Below are 22,392 nucleotides of genomic sequence, written 5' to 3'. Positions count from 1 at the left end.
TTTTAAGACAAAATTAAGAATTAAGTTTAATTCTCTTTACATGTCCTCCATCATCAGAAAAATGGCACAAGAAAATGTTAAAAACACCTTTTTTTTTTAAAGTGGGTCTTTAAGATAAGTCATTATGTCTTACTGAAAGTTACTAGTAAGGTTTGTTTTGTCTCATATCAAGTGTAATAAGATACTTAAAATTTTGTAAAACAGAAACCCTTAGAGTGAACATAAATGCCAATCTTTTCCAGATAATACCATTGAAATATATACATTTCTTATAGCTTAATCATCTCCCTTAAATTACGTTTAGTGAGATAGTGTTTAGGATAAAAGAATAATGATCTATTAGGATAATTTAATTGCTAAAACAGTTCAGTGGGCCAAGACTCTCCAACCATCACCTCCCCATGCAGACACATTCAAGCAAAACTTTGATTTATCTTTTCTGTGCAGCCACACCTTCACCGTCTGCACATTTCACTCTGATCCTTCCTTTTGTTCTCTCCTTCATTCTCTGCTTCACTTATTCTGACTGTCATTACCTCACTTCTCCTTTCTTTGGGTTTTCTCTAGAACAGGGCTCTTGGCTTAAGTGTTCATTTATGCTCCCGCGCTCGCCTTTTCTGTCGCAGCGTCACCACAACTCTGGTGTCAGACCTCCCAGGTGGGAACAGACGCAGGTAGATTTCTTCCAAGGTGGAGAACCTGCTTGGCTTTGGGCTTGCTGACCCGGCCCGCATGCCTTCTAACAACCTATCTTAGGGGGGTCAGTGTCATTGTTGATATTGGACACATGCTCATCATGGCACAATATTAAATCCTCTCATTGGATTTGGACTGCAATTATATCGTAAAAACAAACTGGCTGTGAAGCCATGGCCCGCCAGCGAGATCGACTTTCATCAAGTGCAGACTGGTTTAATTACAGAGTATGCCAAACACCCATCCTTAACATGGCCAGCTTTTAGCTGCTGATGTTTTAAACTCTCTCATTCTTCTATTGTGTGATAATCACAAGGGCATTGGTCCGTTTGCAATGAGCTGATGCAAAATTGAATGCCGCTTTATTCACATCCTGGGCATTTAAAAAGAATTGCCCAGAATTGAGGTGCAGATTTAGGAAAATCAGATTCAAATCACCCCTCAAGTCAAATATTTTATCTTGGTTGATCAAAGCAGTAGACCAGGAAAACGTTTTTGTTCCATCACATTTATTTATAAGGATGTTTTAAGATTTCACATAGAAAAGCTCAAATTTGACTGCCGTTTTTTCAAAAGTTTTTAGTTCAATTGCACAAGGGGAGCCATGAATGCATTTAGCCTGAAGTTTAAAACTGGCGTTTTATTCTGCACACAGACCCATGATCACACAGCTGACAGGAAGTAAACATACCAGTGCTTCTCCCGATGTGAGCTGCTTTTCACGCTGGAATATTCTAAAAAACCTCTTAATTTAAAATCAAATATTTTATCCTTAATTTGACCTTATTTTACAAATAAGTGTGACGAATATGATCTTATTCTGGATTATTGGCAAGTAAACATGGTCAAAATAGTAATAATATGATGTTTGACACGCTGGCTCATACACACCCCTCACTCTCTCCTTCTGCCCCTGCCACCATGGTCATAGCTGCATGTCATCAAATCATGAAAAAATAACATTTTTAAAATGGCAGCTGTTGATTTTATCTCCATAGCAACCACTTTATTTTTTGGTTGTCTGGGGGGGACAAAGATGTATGTAATTTTTAGAAGAAAGGAAACTTTTGCAGATTTCCTTGGCAACTGAGGTTTTTGTTAAACACGTCCACATTGTTAATAAGTTCATATTGTATGTTGTGTTGTTTTGTTCAGCTTGAGTCAATGATTCACGTGTTAAATGTTCACAACACTTTGGTAAAAAATGTGCAAACAACAGCAACGCCATTTTTGTGAGCTCGCTACGGTAATGGCGTTAAAAACTTCTAAAACCAGCATTTTTTCACAAGTTGGCTTTCAGTGATGCTCAAGGAGTTACGAGGCAATAGACTGAAATCCCTAATTGCTTGTGGGCCTAAGGGTAATTTTTTGGGGGGGAATTCCAGCTGGCGGCCTCTTTCTGAGGTCAAAAGTCAACAAAACTTTGGTTATGGTTGTGGACTTGACCTGGTGGCGTGTGTGAGGACGTTCGACAATGGATCAAACAAGTCTTCTAATAATTTCAAAGCTTCCTCTAGATATCCAGACACGTGTTTTGATTTCGCTAGTAGATTTAGTAAATTTTGAGCAACTATTTGAGATTTTTCCTTCGTTTCATTTGTTGAGGGTTTCTCACACTGTGATGTCATCATTTTTTGGAGAAGGGGGGTTACCAGATTCCTTTTCACTGGGTACTAGAGGCGGGTAAATGAGGTGAGGGTGAAATTTGTCCTCAAAGGTGCAGGAAGTTAGAAAAAGTGCCAGAACAATCTGGTCCTCTCAGTCCAGGATGACGTTAAAAACACGTGTCAAAGTATTTTAATCGACAAACCGGATTTTATTTGAATATAAAGACACATCTTTGAATTTCATTGAAGATCTAAAATCAAGAAGTATTAAATAAAACTTACCAATAGAAGATTAATCCAGGTTTATGTAAGAGAGGAGGGCCTAATAGAAAAAGAGAAACTGTTTAAAATAAAAGGGTCACCAGAGGAGAATTTGTTCATTTATTCCCCTCTACCAGTCTTTAGTGCTAAGTCCCCATTGTGTCAGCTGTATTGTGACAGGTGTGCGCAGTGGAGAACTTGGAGATAATTGCCACATGTCTCTCATGAGTCGTTATTTGTTCCCAGAGCTGAAAGAACCATCAGAAAAATGGGAATATTTTATGGTTACAGAGGTAAAGAAAGGGAGGGAGATTGTGTGACTCTCAATAACCACAATTAAACAGTAAAAATATCCTGAGTAGCTCCATTAATAATGAAGTGTGCTATTTATCAGCTCAGACAGTAAGACGGACCATTCAGGCTGCAGATCTGTGAAAAAGGCTGCTGCAGCTTCACTGCAGAAGCTGTTATGGTGCAACAGAGGAGCATCAAATGTGATAAATAGAAGAATCTGTTAAAGGTTCTTGTTAAAGCAATGGGAGAACTTCTTGCAGTGATTTATAAAATTGAGAGCCTCCTGTCAATGACTGAACTCAACTAGTTTCCAGAGTGGGATTTGATTTGGGAAATTATTTTGAGCGATCCTATAACCCAATTGGTCGTTCTGAACACTGTAGAAAGACTTCCTTTATGTGGATTAAAAGGACAAAGACCACCTTAAAGGAGGCATCTTGAAGCAGATTTGGATTACCACAAACTCAAATCTGAACCATGATACCATGTCAAAGTTGAACCAAGTTCATGCTTTTAAAGCCATGAAACAAATCAAAACTTTAGAAATTCATCTGTCAATTACCTGGATCAAGTGTGTTTGGACAATCAGGAGCTTCAACGGCAGACTGGTTGGAAAACCTGGACACTGGCCCTCCAGCCCTGGATTCTGACAGAAGTCTAGTGTTTGACTGCAGTTATCAGTCTAAACGAGTTCAGACTAATCCCAGGAGGTCCAACACAATATTCAGCTAAGGATAAATGGCAAACAAAAATGCACTTTGACCAAAGTGCACTAGGAGCTTGACACTTATGAAGCAAGCACACCAATACGAACCAGGTGCAATGTTTAAAAGGGTTTATTCATGTGAAACAAAGCCAACCTCATTTAGACAATGAAAAAAAAAAAAAAAAAAAAAAAAAAAAAAAAGTACAACATTGTTTAGCAGAACAATCAGGAGGAAAAAAAAAAAAAAAAAGCTTGCTGGGTCCAGTCAAGATGACAGGTTCCCACTTAGTTGGAAGTTCTGATGCATTCTGAGAAGAAAACCTGGTTGAAAACTGCTGTAAGACTAGTAACATTTCAGACCAAAACTACCAATTTGAAGACAACTTTGCAGTTTAGCCAGACTTCCTCTTCATGGGTTTGGTCATAAAGAGTCTTTGACTGTAGGGGATCGGGGATGGCATCATCATGTAATCTTGGGGATAGCCGAACAAAAACCCACCAACTGGTGGGCCAAAAAGGGGACTACCAACTGGGACCCTATAGGGAATTCTGACCGGGACGTATTGGAATGTTGGTCCCTCTGCTTCACTTTCACCGTTGTAGATGCCACGGTCGTAGATCTTCTCCACATAGGTCATTTCACCTGGCCGAAACGACAACATCTGGCTGGGCGGGGTCTCATGGTTAAAAGCAGAAGGATGGGGTTCTGACAAAAACCCTTGTGCGCTAGCAGAGGACAGACCATCAGAAAAGGGACTGGGAGGTGAAATCGCCCAGAAATCTGGAAAGAGGATTTGATAAGTTGCATCCAGGAAAAGACAGTCGATCCATATAGATATTCCAAGTAACCACTGGTACAACAAAGCATAAAAATATGACTGAAACATTTACTTTGATTTAAAGAACCTTGAGGGCTGCCACCATACACTTGCAGTAAAGGTGCTGCTGGTACAGGTCCCATTTGAGCATTGGGTTGTGCATATTGAGGCTCCTCATGTGGAGCAACTTGACGAGAAGGATCAGAACCAGTAGAGGACTCCAGTGTCAAATGTGCAAATTCACCAGGAGGGACTTCCCACGTAGAAGCATGGTCTGATCCCTCACCAGAATAAGGACTTGAGGCTGAAAAATAATGCAAACTAAGATTTGTAAATGCACTGGGGGTGCTGGACACACCTCAATAGCTTGATTTAAACTGTATTTTACCTGTCTTTGTCAGATAACTGTGGGTCACACCAACAAATGTGACAAGGAGCCAAATACTATTGCAACAAAAGAAGGGAAAAAAAACAAAATATTATGAAATTGCACCTTAAACTTCTAATATACAGATTTTGAATAATAAAAACTGCTCACCCTAAGGCATTCAGGCCAGCCATCATGTAAGTGCTCAAACTGTGTCCTGTCACTAGTAGATATACCCTGCTGGTTGTAAATGACCAACAGCTGACTAGCAGTGGCACTGACCAATCACAACCCAACAACCCACAGCTGGTTGTCATTTACAAGGATGATGCTCCATTTTTCAAAGATGTTCATTACTTTGCATAGACATTTTTTCTTCTCATATATTTTAGTTACATGTTTACCCTATTCTCTGGCATCCCTTAAATTTTAATGGGAGTTTGTCTTTTATTTGGATTTGGAAGAACTTCTTCATTACTCCAGCTCATTCTTTATCCACACAGAATGCATCATTCCCCTGTTCTCTTCAAACAGCCAAATGAATGTTGCCCCTTTGGTAAAATAAAAATGTTTTGGTAAAAATGGTTTTAAAAAAGCCACTTAGATATGAATCGTGTGACAAAAAAAAACACAATTCTGCAGCTAAATAAATTCTATGCTTGAATACATTTCCTCTTTTGAAGATTTTCACACAAGCTCAACTTGTTAATCAGCAAATATTTCTCCCCAGCAGCTTGAAAGCATTTAACAGATTTCTTTCAAACTGACCATTTTGACGGACAGTGTCGTCAAACAACAAAGCACTGTGGGAACAAATGTTGGTCATATGAGAGCTGAAACACTTATTTTCCAGATGTTAACTGGTTGGCAGGAATCTTGTTTAACCACAATCCATTGTGATAAAAAAAGATCTCCTGTTGATGTGCCACAAAATATTGTATTCATCTACTTTTTTTACTTTTAAACATGGAAAAAAACTTTAGTGTTGGTTATTTTATTGGCATCAAAATATTTATATCTAGATCTATAAAGAATGACTAGAAGTCTCAGAAGTTAAAGGATTATTAAAATATAGGGAAAATAAAACACCCAAAAATGAGCTCAAAGTTAATCGACAATGCTTTCTGTAGTACTACATCAGTAAATTACAGCTAAAGTTTTATTTTTAAAGTGTTTAGACAGTCTTAACTTCAATTTTAAACTCTGTGGTTGCTTGTTCAATCCCTGCTCTGGTTGGGATTGGTTCCCAGTAGTGTTACCCCCACCGATGAAGGCCTTTGACCCCATTTATCCCAGAGCAGTTTGTTTTGCTGGCACAAGTGTGCCCAAAGCACTTTATGGCTCCAAACCAAAACAAATAGCTTAACATTTACTGCAGAAAGTTTATTTTCATCACCTTACATTTCTGTCAAATGGTTGTTAAATTCTTAATATACACATTTCCAGAAATCAAAGAAATGCCCTTATGTTGCAGAGTAGTTCAGCCATGAACACCCAACCTGCTGAAGCTGCGCTTACTTGCCCAGGCCAGGTATTTTGCAGCTAGTTGAGTTCAACCAGACAAGAGTTTCGAAATTAGAGAATGTTGAAGTTCCAGTGTTTAAGAAGAGTGGAGATCTTTATTAGAGTCCAAACAAGGCTTACAACACTTGACCAGTGGAAGACAAACCCTGAAGATTAAGCCTTCAAAAATACTACTTTCAAAACATCTCTTGCTGTCAGATAGTCATGTTCCATCCACCTGCTAGGGGAGCTCTGACACAGACACCCTGGCCTTAAGCAGGAAACCTTACTAACAAGCTGTAGGCCTGGTCCTACCCAGTTACTTCTCCACTGGGACCATAACCAGCCTTCCCAACACTGCGGGCATGTTGGGCAGACTGCTTTATGCTTTTAGACTGTGGGAAGGGCTGGAATTGTTGGGTGCTTGCTGGAACATCTCTGACAGAGTGGGTGTCATGCCAGTGGTTCTTCCCATGCTCAAGACCGCTGCTGGAGAACATGTATGTGCCTGGAGGACGCCGCCTGTTGAGCAACAGGTGGTCAACGAGAGGATGGCCAAACCAGAAGCCATCCACATATGGCCCAAATGGCAGAAAGCTGCTCATGGGTAGTCTGTGAGAGAGCCGCACTGGAAAATATTTGGAGGGTGGGAGACGCTCTTCTGTTTCCAAGTCATAGTTGCCATGGTTGTACATGCTTTCCATGTAGGAGAGTTCACCTGGCTGGACCGCTAGTGGAGAGCTTGGTGGATCCTTGTGGCTGAAAGCAGCTGGCCTGTGTTCTGATGTCATTTTTTGGGTACCAGAAGGACTTTCAGCCAGTCTATGGGGGTTGATCGCCCAACGAACTAGAAGAGAGGTAGACTTTGCGTCACTGATCAAAGACGACTAGCTTAAAATAGTGACATGATGGTACAGAACGTTAGTATACTACCTTGGGCTGGGAGAGTTTGAGAACTTGAGGCTTTTGGAGAACTGGCTTCAGATCCAGCAGGTAAAAGTCCAGCAGGTCTGTAATGAACAGGAACTGGTTCCATGCGAGCATTGGAGTGGACATATTTAGGGGGTTCATGTGGAGCAGATTGGAAAGATGGATTTGAGGCAGCTGAGGAACCAGACTCTGCACGTGCAAATCCACTAGCAGCCATTTCCTGGCTGGAACCAGAGGGAGGGGTTGAACTGTAAACCCTGAGAGGATCCAAAGCTGAGGAAAGTATAAGATTTTGGATTGTAAGACTAGCCATTTTCAAACATTTGGTCAACACAAATGCTACATTATACCTTTCTGTGCAAGGAAGCCATTACTTGCAGAAGTCAAAATGACAAGGATCCACACCCTGTGGGGGGAAAAAATAGGTTTTTCAGATTACTTCCAGTTTATTTTAAATAGAAAAGCATAAACACTGCTCACCTTGAAGCAGCCAGACCAACCATTTTTGTTGAAAGAGAACCCTTACTACCACTAGTACAGAAGCTTTGCGAAAACCTTTTAAATGCTTAAGCGTAAAGGAAGCAGCCAATCAGAACATTTGAAGGTTGCCACTCACAGGTGTCAGCCGTTGAGCCTAACTACCACCTTAACAGTAATATACAAAGCTGTTTGCCAACCAACAATTTAACAGAAGAAGAAACAAAATCAGTTTATCTTGTTAATCAACTTTAATGTGGTGTTGTACCAAGGTTCCCCAAGATCTTAGAATGTGGAACATATAAAAATGTCTTTAAAAAAATAGATATTTTTGATCTAATGTATCGGAAATTACCGATTCTGTTGTAGAGCTTTTTAAAATAAATAACTCCAATCTCTAAGCATCGTCTGTGCCTTCTATGTATTGTAATGAGATATGCACAGACATAAATGTGAATGAATCTGCTGTAAATCAGCATCTATAGGAGTTTTAATTTGAAAAAACAAAAGGAAACATGGAAGTTTGATGGACATGGATCACACAAATCCCACTAAACAAAAGACTCCACTGCCTCCAATTTTAGCCTCCAAACGATTACAAGAAAAAAACTTTCAAATGAAGAACATATCCTGCAGAAGCTGTGAAAGGATATAAGAAATCTCAATGTGTTTGATTGAGCACATCCCCTGCATTAAGACCTCACTCCTCTATATCCCAGCTTGAGGCTGTGCCAAATGTGCCACGGTTCGACATTGTAACAATTTCCGGCTCTTCAGATGCGTATTTCCTGGCTTTCTAATTAGAATGCTATTTTGTATCTCAAAAGGGGCTCCTATTCAGCCCAACATTAACAGCCCTCGTCTGTGATAATGTGAAGGCTTTGGTCCATAGGCCACCAGCTGCATCCACTTGTCAGCCTTTGGTGCAGATGCCCTGTCTGTCTGCAGCGTGAATGAAACTCATGGACTAAATTGGCACTTATTGTGTAGAAAGATTTTATGTACGCATTTTAATGTGCCTCCTCCAATTCCATAACGTGCTTTAATTGTGTCTGCAGACAGCTATCTCAAGTTTAAAAAAATAATTTTCGGTGGTTTTAAATGGAAAGCTCCCTGCACCTCTTGTGAATTTCGTTTTTGGGTATTTGGTAGAAGATGGAACTTCAGACACTCCCAGGCAATTTATCCAAATCTGCACCATTTTTCTGCTTATCATATTAGTTTCTCATATAAATCAAATGAAGAGAACTCAATTATGATGGATCAATAATTCAGCATTCTCAATTATGCTTTAATTGTAAGAAGCAATATCATCCAATCTTATTGTGAGGATAGGTGTTGTTGCTCTGCAGAGCTTGAGCTGATTGTTTATATGAGATTAGGTATCAAGGAAAGGATCAGGCAATGTCACAGAGCCCGCAAGTGACACATGCATAGACACACTCCATCTACACACTCACACACATGCTTAATGACACAAACACACAACATAAAGCCAAATGCTGCCACTAAAATTTGCATGGTGCTCAGTAATGCATTAGTGAACATCACTTGGCAATCTGTTCATACGGGCTTAATTGGATTTTAATACCGCCTCTGATCTTGTTTTCTAATTAACGGCGGTGGCTGGCAACCAAGCAGAACCATGCACCCAGCAACACCTTTGATCCCGGCCATATGGAGTTCCTCCAAGCTCGCTGGGGATGTAAAAATCCCTCACCTAGACGTGGGCGAACAACAGGCCCCTGAATCAAAATGGATGGGGTGATGAAAGTGTAAAAAGGGGTAGTGCAGTAAGGGTGGCGGGGTGCAAGATTTGACGGAGGGGGGTGGGTGGTGGCATGTGTCATCCGCACATCCTGGCGGCATTGTTATTGATTAATTTTTCTCACGATCAGCTGTGATCGCAGATACATAAAACATGACGGACTGAATGCCCGTACACCTTATCAACCACGCCGCCATCTGACGTCTCGTCCCTGCAACAGAGAAACGTAAATAGCTTGGCTAATCAGTTTACTCACCACTTCTGGTATCTGTGAATTTGTGTCTTTTTCCATGCTTCATTTTTCTTCACTGGAAAACCTGTCCTTCTGAAATAGGTTAAAAAATCTAGAACACAAGATGTTTCCTGTGTTATAAGTGAAAAGTCTGCTAATTGAACTAGTAGAATCTGGAAAGATTTTAAAAAGAAAGTGGTGATGTCCCGTACGTAGATGACTCGTCTGTTTCTGGTTTGGAACGAGCTGCATGAACAAATACTCAGAAATCCAATTTCTGATCTTAATTTTCTTGACTATATTCAGGTATATAGTTCTGGTACCTGGAAATATTATATCTTGAAATTGTTTTGCTCAAATCTGTCTTTAGTGTTGGTATATTTATACACTATACCTGCCAAATAAATCCTATTTTAAGCACTACAAAAGTCCTTTTCTAGATCAAAATCATCTAAAGAATAAGGCTAGAATTAAACTTATTAATATTAAGTTATTTTAAAAATTACATTTAAAATATGAGTAAAAAAAACTTTCCATAGTTTTATGCAATAAATAAATAAATAAAACTTTTCAGTTTTCCCTAAATCAAACAAGACTTTTGCCTAAGAACTTTATTCAAGTGGAGAAAATGTGTTTCACTAGAGATTTTGCTTAAAATAAAAATGTTTTCAAGATCAAATGACTCAAGACATTTAGGATTTATTATCTTAAATAACTCATTACATCTTATAAAAAAGTTACTTTGTTAGTTTTGTCCTGTATCAAATGTCATAGGAGATTTAAACAGGAAAAATTTAACACATTTAAATCTATCTTTACATTTTTTTGTCTTTTTACGTTTTATGACTCGTGTTAAAAAATACAGATTTTACCCAAAAAATAAAAATATTTTTGGCCTGAATGGCCTCAACGATCTGTTTGGTTTAAAAATTAGGTTTGTAAATTGTTTTCAAAAATAAGCTGTTTAAATTCGATCAGAGCTCAAATTTGGGTTTCCTTATGGATTTGTTTGTGTGATTAGCAGAAAGGTGCACCAAGTTTCAAGATGCTCTTTTTCCCGCCTGATTGCTATTTTTCAAACATTAATGCGTTGGACAGAGCAAACTCCAGTCAGCATCCTTCTCAGCCTTCAATAGTCTATGCAGAATCCAATCCAGAGATTCTAGATTCAGTCTACATGTCTGTAGTAGGTATAACACCAGCCGATAGAGCTTCAGTTAATAGCAGATTCTTAAGACAACTTTGAATTAATAAAACTGTGAAAACATTTTTGACAGAAAAATCCATCTCTCCATCCATTTTCTGAACTTGCACTGGGGTTGCTGGAGCCTATCCCGGACTTCAGCCTGGACAGTTTGCTGCAGGATCACTCAGAGACACACACCCACACATAGCATGTCTTTGAACATGGGACTTGGAGTACCGGGAGAAAACCTACACATGTGCAGGAAGAACACACAAACAACACACAGAAAGGACCCAGCTGGGATTTGAACCAGGACCTTATTACTGTGCGGTGAGAGTGCTGACCACTACACCACTGTTCAGTCTAAAAGAGCTGATGAGCCATTTTGCTACCAAATTATGTGACCCAACAACTCAACCAATTTCACACAGACCATAAACTAGCAGTTCAACATTTCACGAAACAAGAACTTCCCAAAATAAACAAGTTAAAGGGAAGATAAAACACAACTTATACACGATAAAAAAAGTTAACAAATGTAAAAAAAGACTAGAAGTTCTTAAAAAGAAAGTTATATTAGTGAAGATAAACTGTAGAAGAATTGTCAGCTTCCTTGCCATTGATAACAACTGGCTAAAAACAAATTTCAATTGTAGCTTTTTGTTATTGACTCTTGTAGTTGTTTAATGTCTTTTGTCAATAGAAATTGCTTTAAAGTAATAATCAATTCATGTTTATGCCCAAGGCGAAAAGAATCCCATCGTTCGGCAGGATGACACTTGTGGTTACCAGTCATGACATGGGCTCTAGCGTTTAGTCTAAATAAAAAAACACCTTTACTGGAAGGTGGAAAAGATAACCAGCTGGTTAACGTCTATAGATGGTTATGATTTGGATATCAGGTAAGAACAAAGATAATCCAGAGCACAATATGGCAGCCATTCATGCATAGTGAGACTGGTTGGCTCAGCAAGCTGTTATTTAGTTGCCGTCTGACAGAATGAAGCCAATTAACCATTTATGACAAGCAGGAACCAGGCATTTTGGAGTGTTTTGAACTTTTTCTGACTGCAGCAGTTAAGCATACACTGTTGGGTTAGTTTGAGTTTTATTGTGTGGTGCAATTTGGACATTCAACGACGAAGGTCGACATTTTTCCTCATGTTTCAGTCTGGAAAATCGATCCTTCTTCACCAGTTGTCAAAGAAAAGCCCCTGCCAAAGGCTCCGTCTAAATACTGATGCCTTTTTAAATGCTTCGTATTTGTCCTTCATGAAGCAAAGGTTATAAAAAAAACCTGTTTATGTATTTTTTGAAGAGGACTGCGGTGCATTGTGCCCTGCTAATGACAAGAGATGCATTAAGAGTAAAGTGGGATTTCTTATGAGGACTCGAAGGCCTTTTTAAACAAAGCCTTTTTTGCTTGATGGAAGAAGAATTCTTTGCCCTATTTCAATTATCAATGTGTCCTTCGACCTTAGCGTATCACAAAGTTTCTCATTTCTTTATCAAAGACACTTTCTGCATGCTTAACACTGCATTTGGTTTAGTGCCATATTTGATTTAAGAGCCCTTTCTTTCAAAACTTAATGGGTGAAGGAAGAAAAAGTGGTCTTGGCAGAATTTTTTCAAACAACACACTAGTGTTTTTCTCTTCTAAAGTTTTATTTGTGCCATATTTTATGTAACAAAACTCAGTAATGGTTGTAGTCGAAAGTATTAAGTAGGAATAACTATATTTTTGTTCACACTTTGAAAAAGTATATATTAACACAGAGTATTGATTCATAAACTGATCACTTCAGATCTCACAGACTAAACCTTTTCATAAAGAGGGTTGAGTGCCTTAAGTTTTTGAACAGCTGCTGGTTTTAAACAATACTGGATCTGCTCTGTGAGGAGTCCTCTGCCCGCAAAAGTTTCACTGTCTTCACTGGAAGACTGTCTTCCTGCTGGTTCCATTAAGCCTAAGTCCTAACTGCCTTTATGGGTGAATATGGGCTGTCTGTGCATAAAAAAAATGGGCAAACCTTTAGATTCATTTATTTGAATAGGGGGGACAGCGCATATTAATAAACATTTCTGTCAATATGCCAGAGTTAGCCAAAACCTGTATGGGGCATGCAGGTTATTTATTGTAAAAGCATTCTTAGTGGTCTTTTAATCATGTTTATGCTGTTTTTAGCCAAAAACCTGTGTTGTTTTCTGGGACACAGTTTCTGCGGAGCGGCAGGAGTTCATTATAAATTCTACATGTCCCACATGCACAACAATTGTACGTTCCATTTTCATGTAGTCCCTTGATGACCTATGATCTACCAACAACCCTCCATTGGGCCCAGATACCCCAAAAACCTGCAGCACCTGACTAAAGCCTTAGGAATTATTGCCTCACCTTTGACCTGATAGATTGAAAGTTTAAACTCTGTTCCACCCAGAAAGAGCTATTTTGGTTCTGATGCATTTCATGTTCATAGCAGAGATAGGAGACTTCCCCTTTAGTGCCGATTCATTATCTTATTATGCAATCTAATTATGATCAGAGTAATTAACGTAGTTGTTAGGGCAACATATTTGAAAAGAATGAAGAACCTGGAGGTCTGCAGCTGGACGTTGATCTACAGTCGCCTCATCTATATAACCTTTCACACAGAACTCTAAAAATGCAGCTGCATGATTCATTTTTCTTGAAGTTGAAGTCCATAATAAAGAAATAATCACAAACCCTGTATTTTTTGTAGTTATTTAGACTACAAGTGTAAATTGTGTGCCTTTAACAAACAAGGTGTCATGGTTTGGTTTTTGCTTTCCATCTTGTTTCTGTCATGTTTGAGTTCTGTTTCCTGTTTTATTTTGAAAGGTTTACTGTTATGTTATGGTTTTGAGCTTTACTTCCCTAGTCCCAATCTCTCCTGATCATGTTCACCTGTGTCTTGTCAGTGCTGTTTGTTTTTAAGTCTTGTCTCTGCCTTACTTTTGTGCTGGTCCATTACGATCTCTTCCCTTCTGCCATGTGTTCATGTTTTGCACACAGTAAGTTTAGTTTTGTTTCCCTTCTCTGCAGCGCTTTTTGTTAGTTTAATAAATCCCTTGCCCTGGAACCGTGTGCCACCTGTCACTGCATTTTGGGTCCTTCATGGTCACCAGTCCTCCCTACCTGACACAAGGGATCATGTGACTCACAGGAATGGGATGCAGATCAAACATTTTCTCCCCAACAAAAAGTCTTGAGGATGCAAAGAAAAAGAATGGAGCATCTTACTAAATTTGTGATGCAAGAGGAAGCAATAGTGAGACTTGAACCCTTCAAATAATTTAAAAGAAAACATGAGCAACGTTTGGTAGAAGTGACACGGAAGGCTAGAGGAAACTCTTGCACTAGTTGTCTTGAAAGAAAAGATAAGAAAAACAGTGACATAGAAGTTGCTTGTTTACATGTGCTCTTATGTTTTAATCTTCCACACAAACATGTTCCCAAATAAAGGTGGATAGTTATTTAGAATTGAATAGAAAATAAAATTATCATTCACTAAAGTGAATTTAAACCAAACTTTACTGCGACTGTGTCTGATCCTCAAGTAATTGGTCTTTTGTTCGCTATGTCCTGTTCTCAGGCATGATTGAATGTTGTCTGCAGCAATGGGCCAGAGTTCAGTGGTTTTTGGCGCAGTACACATTTGATATGATTACTAATTGAGCTGGAGTGTATTTCACCCAAACTAAGACATCTGTTGCGTAAAACAGTCCAGTTGTGAGTCAGAGCAACTTGAAACCGCAACGTAAATAAAACTGCAAACTGTACTTTCTGCTGGATGAAAAATGTCTAAGTGAAAAGATACAGTACAAATGTGCTTATCATTAAACAATTTGCAACAATTTGCCAAAACATGTTAAAAAAAACTTTTGTGATGATTTTTACGTAGAAGCGAATGGAATCCCCGATGGGATTGAAACTGCCTTTGTTACCACAATGATATGAAGTGCTTAAATCTAGAGCAAGGGTATCAACTACAAGCCATGAGGACCGGTGTCCTACATGTTTTCCAACCAACCTGCCATTGAAGCTCCTTATTGGCTTAACACACCTGATCCAGGTAACCAACAGCCGGAAAGGGAGGATTACTGGAAAACTAGCAGGAGCCCTGCCCTCAAGGCATGGAGTTCGACACCCCTGACCTAAAGCGTTTCAAGGCCCATTGAGATCCATTACGCCTTTAGACCATGTCACACAGCCACATATGCAAATTTGCGGCTTTCCACAACCATTCTACGTATACCTAACAGACTTTTCACGCATGTAGCACTGATGTATAACTTTTAGATTGCGCATACGGTGCATATATCACGTAAAAGTTATGTAATTGACGCACGAATCACTAATGAACTGCTTACAAATAGTGCAACGTTCGCACCTGGTGCTAGATTGATTGATTTACGTGTTCTTTGTGTAGGTTATTCATGCTTCTGTCATGATCTGCTTCGGCTGAACAGACCCAGATGCTGGAACCCGGGAAGAGCACAGGAGAGTTAGATGGAAGATGAGATAATTTATTGCTCGGGACGAGGACCAGTGATAAGCGTGGAGCTGTGGTCGTGACGTGGAGAGGAACCGGGACTTGAGGTAAGTCGTGCCGTGGCTTGGAGTTGAAACTTGGCTTGGAGTTGTGGCGTGGCTGTGAGTTGATGCGTGGCTTGAAGCTGTGGTGAGGCTTGGGGCTGTGGCGTGGCTGGAGGCTTTGGAGGACTGATGGAGATCAAGCTGCTCGTGATGAGATAGGACCCAGGTAGACACTCGTGGAATTTTGTCCTGAAGATGAGCCAGAGAATGGTGGTTAGCATGAAGCAAAAACATAGAGAGCATGACTAAAACTTGAGACCAGGTTATGCACCATAAAGGGCCAACGAACTGGCTGGAGCTGGATCTCCTTACGTATGCTGGCAGGTGATGAGATGATTGGGTCCAATCAGGAAAGCAGAGCGGAGAGGGGACGGGGAGGAGAGACTGACAGAGGCACCATGACAGCATCTGTGGTTGAAACGTGGTTCATTCCAAATACATCTGTGAAAATTTCACGTGAAGACAACAACTTTTCTCACATATTCCAGGTTTATTCACGTTTATCAGTGATTTTTATCTGTGCAGTATGTGCAAAATGAATGTAGTGGTTGTGTGACATGGCCTTTAGATCCCAACGGCCCTTCCGGGCAGATGTGGGCCGTCTGTGGTCAAACCTGTATGGGTAAAGCAGGTGGGCCACACAAAAAACCAAGGTTGTAGACCAATATACGGGCCTGGAGGCACTCCAGGCCTCCAGGGCCGTATACTTGCATGTTTGCCAACATACCCTTCTCTGGCATGTTCTAATTGACTGGACAAACTTGAACCAGGTAATCAGTCATTAGGAAGACTTGGATATCTGGAATTCATGAAGACACACTGGCCCTCGAGGCCTGGAGTTCTTGAACAAAAATGTTCATGCAAATTCTTTTTGCAGGCATAATGTGGGAAACAGGTTATAGTGAACACTTATGGGTAAGTAAAGACAGTGCTCTGAACCTTTTTTCTTCAATGATTTGTGATCTTCACTGGTGTCCATGGATTACATGAAATCTTTTCACCTTTATCCACCTTTGTCATGGTAGGAAGAACACATCAATGTAATGGTGGGGTCATCTGGACCCCACAAGATAGCACAAGGGTTAAGATGCGGCCATATTTGTCTACGACCCTCTACGGTCCTGGACAACCCAAAAACTTGCAGTACCTGTATGGGTCAAGCTCTCATACGAGTGCTGTGACTAAGACTGTAGCTACGGCTGAGCTTGTTTTACTTTGTTCTAGGATTCTTTTTTCTGTTGGTTGAGGTAAGCTCTATTGAGTAATAGTGCTGCAACATTAAGGCTCACAGCATCTGTCAAAGTAACATCTACTTAAATCTTAGAACCTATGTTTTTAATGTAGGGATTTGCACTTTTGGTTGTTTTTTGTGTCGTAGCTGTGCTAGATAATAATTAAAACATCAGTGGCTGGAACAGGATATTGATAAAAGCTACAACACCATCCAAGCTGACTGGGATGCATAATTACAGTCCAGCAGTATTTGTCTTAGGTTTGCTGAAGGATAGAAGATGAGATCTGCTTAAAACATAGTTGTCATCTCAAGGGATCAAGGTTTCAGACCTAAAATGCCTGGAGCTCCACTCCACAATAACTGGAATTTAAGTTATACCTTTGAGCTGACTTGGCCCCTCAGCAGTAGAGCTCAGTTAATAAATCAAGATGATAATTTGACCATAACATCATAATTGTGGGGTAGAGAGATGAAACAAGAACAGATTTAAATTGAGCCACAGGCTTATTCACACGGGGGAAAAGTAAAGACAAAAACACCCACGTGGGATCATCTTGAAATTTCTGCCAAAGGTAAATGCAGGACAGCCTTAGAGTTGTCTGTGCACAGCATGTACAGCGTACTGCAAGCATGAGTTTGGTTAGGTGTCTAAGTCGGGATATAATTACAAGTTCCGCACAACCGACTTTCAGAAGAAAAAAGGGCAGAATTTCTCACAAACCTCGATGTGCACACAAAGTACAAACTGAAATGTCCAAAAACGTTGTGCAGTCAGATCCAGAGGCTTTTGGCACAGATGCAGTAACTGAAAGACAGGTTGTGTCAGCAACGCAAACCGACCCTCCGGTCAAAAGTGATGCATATTAGTGAAAAACCGCAGCAGGTTGCAAATTGAGACACTGGAATGAGCCACCTTGCTCAATCCCTGTTATGAAATGACGGGTAATAAATGCGGTTTTGGATATAGGTATGATTTATAGCATGTTCTTTTCAGCATCTGTTGGTCCCGAAGTAGAATATTGTGTGGGAAGATAGCAGATCCCTAAAAACAACTGGGACAGAGTTCTTCAAGAATGTATTCATGATGCATAAAGGAGCATTAAGGACATAAGTAGAAGAGTTTTCTAAAGAACGTGGTCAAGTCAGAACGTCTTTGTAACACTTTTTTTTTTACATGCCGTCAAAGAGGAGATTAAGTTGTCAAACTGTGGGTCCTGGTCCAGACTGGTCTTTTGAGTGGATATTCATGGGTCTGATCTCTGCCACTGCTAATACACTGAGCTCAAAGGGGAGGCAGCAGAGCAGGGGAGGGAGCGGGGTAAGAAGGCTTTAGGATCACTTTACCTGGATTCGGCAGTGTGGCGCTGGTGGATTAGTGCCCTGGGCCTCATGGCACGCTAGTCTGCAAATACTCCATAACATTCTTCAACAGGTACAAACACACACAGTGGTCAGTAAACACACACAGTCTCTTTTTTCACTGCTTTTGAAACACTTTGCAACTCATCCGAATACTAAGGTCCAAATCTCATTGATCTCAATCGTATCACAGAACACTAATTCAATGCAGGAGGTACCCGAATGAAATACTACCAGATAAGTTTTTTTCTCCAATAAACTTCCAAAAGTTAACTTTTTCTGGCTTTGGTTCAACCGGGAAGCCTTGTACCAACTTTCTTCAGCATCCTGGAGGCTCTGAGAAGTCTGTTCCTGGTCTGATACGACTCTGTAAGGTCACTCACTCATCCAGAACTGCAAAAGCGTAACCCATAAAGGCGAAAATACAGGTTGTTCTTGGCAGGGAGGACAGGAACCTACCACAGTCTCATCCCTCTCTGCAGCCTCCCCCTCCGTCACTACCTGATGACTTCTCCATCCGTTTTAATTGGTAATTATTTTGCGAGGTTTAATGCCTTTATTCAGACTGTCAGTGTGGAGTCAGGAGAGGAGGATTAGGTGCCCCAGGGGGACGAGACACTGGCACGGCCAGGACAGCTCATTTTTACACAAGCGGGGAGGAGGACAGCTCATCTTTGATCCGGCTGGGGCTTCGCAGGCCAGAGGGGTGACAGCTGCACTTTCTTTAGCCCACATTTGAATTTGAATTCTATCTTAGGATGCAGCGCGCCACGGACTTGGCAGGGCAGTGGGGTAATCTGCTCGGCACAAACGCCTGGGCCTTTTCTTCCTGTGTGCCCTCGCAGAGATTGGAGTAATTAAAGTTAAATGGAATGCATTAAAAACTCAGTTGTGCCGAGGCTGTGGCGGCCGTGCCAACAGTGAATGGGCTGGGGCTGTCCTTTTACGGCGCTCTAATCCTGCGCAGTATATGTGTGCCCGGTGACTTTGATGCTCCACTACCAAAGCATCGGAAACGGCTACCAGTGAAGCTACAACTGACTGCTGGCTTTCACTTCAGCAGGAACATCTTGGAAAGCAGATTCAGCTAGATTTGCACATTGGAAGGCGGTTGGATGGAATCAGTTCAGGGAGGTTATTAGCACTTTCCAGATTCACATGTCACTTTCAAATTGCCAAGCTTTAGATGTACCACCGTTTTTTAAATACCTGCCCTTTTAACTGTACCTGTGGTAACATTTGGAGTGAATCCTCTCTGGCTGTTATTTACTGTACTGTACAGGGCACTCGTTGTGTCAGCTGTTCCCCAACGTGTTGGCCAATACGTAAAAAAAAAAAAAAAAGATTTTTGAAAACAGCTCCAAATGCCAGTAATTGTTGGCTCTGACATGTGCAACTCTCTGGAAGCGATGGGCACTCCTACTATTTCAGCCATTTTAACTGGAAAGGTAATTGCCACAAAAGACTTGGAGAGCAGACCTGCTGTTCCAGGTAAATGTCAAAAGACATGAAGCATCAAACCCTCAGGTAATTGTCACCGCCTTTCATTTCAAAGGAATGTGGACAGAGACAAAAGAGGGGGGGGACAGGCTGCAAAACTATCATCATAATCTTTTCCTGGCTTTGTGTGTGATCATAAAGCCTCATAATGATAGGAGAACCAACTTGGGAGAAACTTAGAGGTGTGGGCCGGGTTTCTCCTTTCTTTAATTTACAAAAACGGCGAACAGAAAAAAAAGATGCGTTTATTTTAGCGGAGATAAATCTTCATCTCTTTTCACCGATTTACACCTTTAAATCATCTACAGCTAATAAGCAAACACATCTGTGTGTCTCTAACTATCACTGTCTCCAACCCTTCACCCCCTCCTTCCTGATCCCACCACCCAGAAACATAAAGGACTGGGTCAAGCCAGTTAAACAGTTATTACAGGCGCGTTTCCCAGGTTGCCCAGTAAATGCCTAAACCCCAAAGTATTTGTGTGATAACACTGCACGTTACCCTGCTATTTCCTCGTAATCCGCTAAGGAACAAGGTGTACAAAACATGATGGCTACATACCTTGACATTTTATGTCACAATTTATGTCACATCATTACTTTCTGATGCCAGATAATAAATTGATTTCTTTCAGACGTGCCTGGAAACTAGTGAGTTTTCTCAGAAGAGCAGATAAAATGAAGTAAATGTACTAATTCCTGCAGTTTGGATGCCCTTTACCAGATTCCAAACTCTCTACACAAACATGCTTGGTTTCCTCTGATATCTGCCAGCAATTTAATCCCCATTATTCTCCAGATACACGCTTTAAAAAAAAAAAAAAAGAAAAGCATCAGTTAGGAGGGATTGTACATATAATTTAAAGTTCTTCTATTTCTTACAATTGTATGCCATTTTTCACAAGAGTGAATTTCAAATATTTGTTTAAAATATGCAAATCAAACTCTACAAAACTTTAGTGAATAATCAATGAATCTAATGTGTTGTATTGTGTACAATCAATGAAATAAACCAATAAATCAATCAAATAAAATAAAATAATTGTGCATTATGAAGATTAGAGTCCTCTGTACATTTGTCATGACTAAAATTTCATCCAAACAGGGACCCTTTTTAATCAGAAAAGAAAAAAAAGATTTTCTGGAACCGCAGGAGTGACATATCAAAATGAGGCTGAAAATGCAACAAAAACCTAAATTGTAAGATTTTAGGTTAGAAGTCTTTTAGTTCCTCTTTTCTGAACATTGGAAGGTTTTAATTTGCACATCGTTTTTTAAGACACATTTATATTGTTTTAAGATTATTGTGGTCTAGAAATAAGGATAGTTGGACTTTTTTGGTGCTTAGAATAGAATATGTTTGGGGGGAAAGTATAAGCATGTGTTTAATACAGACTTTAAGGTTTTTTTTAGACGTATTACAGAGCAATATACCATCAGTATTTATAGCAGATTTAAAGTTTTAATTTATCAATATATTATTGAAATATTACTTCAGTTTTTCAACAATCGTGTATTTAGTATACTTTTTAAAGATACGATAGAGAAAACCTTCCTCTTTAAATTAATGTTTATATGCATTTTTATTCAAATTTTATTACATTTTATTTTGCATCTTATTTAATATTTTCCTTTAATCTATTGGTTTACAATAATAACTATAGAGATATCATTGATTAAAGGCCTTAGAGCAGAGGTTTTCTGTCACAGTTTTGTCTTTTGTAGAACATGCGTGTTCTGCAGCTTTTTTTCCCCCTTTGTTGCCTTGAATCAAACACCTGAATTGGACGTTGAAGACAGCTGATCTGAGACGGTTTTCAGGCAGATTAGATGAAAGCACCGTCTCAACCGCGAGACAGACAGACAGGGATACGGTCCGAGGGAGGATAACAGAGTAAAACAGACCAAACAGACAGACAGCTTCTCTGCCATCCACCCCCATCTACCTTTCTGCTCAGACACATAAACTGAAGAATGTGGACATTTCCCCCGCAGATCCCAAGTCTATCGTCAGTCCATACATCCTCTCTTTGATGGCGGAATCATCTGAAAGTGCTATTGTCCTTCTATCATCATACAATCATAGTACTATTGTCTGCAACAAACAGGAGAGTCTGTGCTTCTTCAGATGAGGGATTTAAGAGCGTGTTCACTCAAAAGTGAAAAGAATCCCTGAATAACTAATTAAAATGTATCTGAATACCTGTGTAAGACCTTGGTTTATACTTTTGTGGATTTGATTAGTGGTGATTTGTCTATTCGCTGACAGATGCTTGATTTTTTTCAAGATAAGGGGGGAAAAAACCAAAGCTTTGGCTGGAAAGCCCTATTATTCATGGGCAGCAGTTGAGTGTGTGTTTCCATTAGATGTGTGAAGGCCTCTAAGGTCTAAGAATGCACCTTAATAGATACCTGTCAAATGTAATTAACTATGTTTTTCCTATATCATACGCTTTCCCATTGCCTCCAGCCAGGGACTCCACAGTGTGTTTGTGTGTACGAGTACACATACATGTGTGTGTTTAAGTGTTAGAGAGACAAGAGTCTGTCTCAGCGCCTTTTGCCACCCAGCGATTGGAGACAGTTTTAATTGCACCATGACAACCACAAGAAAAGACCAGAAGCCCCATAAAAGCCAAAGCAAGCTGGCAGCCGTCCCGCAGTAGAAAGCTAGCCATGCCGTAATTACAGGTAAAAAGACCTCTAGCAGTGCAGCTCAGCACCGTGTTTATTTGACACCAATCATGCAACTATGCAGGTATCCCAACAATAAGGTGCTCTGTCCCGACAGGACTGAGGTGTCTCTGAGAAAGACTTGGACATTGCCGGCAATGGA

General features: G+C 40.1%; 2 protein-coding genes across 2 annotated transcripts; both read right to left on the bottom strand.

Annotated features, from left to right (window-relative positions):
• Nucleotides 1–3,676: 3,676 nt before the first annotated feature.
• Nucleotides 3,677–4,974, bottom strand: LOC110017714. The gene is made up of 4 exons (XM_020714663.2): nt 4,921–4,974; nt 4,771–4,826; nt 4,456–4,686; nt 3,677–4,345 (listed from the first exon to the last, which is right to left on the bottom strand). Exons 1-4 carry the CDS (start codon nt 4,944–4,946, stop codon nt 3,957–3,959), a joined length of 702 nt encoding a protein of 233 aa, XP_020570322.1. The 5' UTR covers nt 4,947–4,974; the 3' UTR covers nt 3,677–3,956.
• Nucleotides 4,975–6,340: 1,366 nt separating this feature from the next.
• Nucleotides 6,341–7,762, bottom strand: LOC101164197. The gene is made up of 4 exons (XM_004083349.4): nt 7,663–7,762; nt 7,533–7,588; nt 7,186–7,455; nt 6,341–7,099 (listed from the first exon to the last, which is right to left on the bottom strand). The coding sequence occupies exons 1-4, from the start codon at nt 7,683–7,685 to the stop codon at nt 6,564–6,566; spliced, it is 885 nt and encodes a 294-aa protein (XP_004083397.1). The 5' UTR covers nt 7,686–7,762; the 3' UTR covers nt 6,341–6,563.
• Between the last annotated feature and the right edge of the window lie 14,630 nt (nt 7,763–22,392).

This window comes from Oryzias latipes, chromosome 24 (assembly GCF_002234675.1).
Source record: "Oryzias latipes chromosome 24, ASM223467v1".
NCBI classification, from domain to species: Eukaryota; Metazoa; Chordata; class Actinopteri; order Beloniformes; family Adrianichthyidae; genus Oryzias; species Oryzias latipes.
This window is presented reverse-complemented; position numbering and strand designations above follow the sequence as displayed.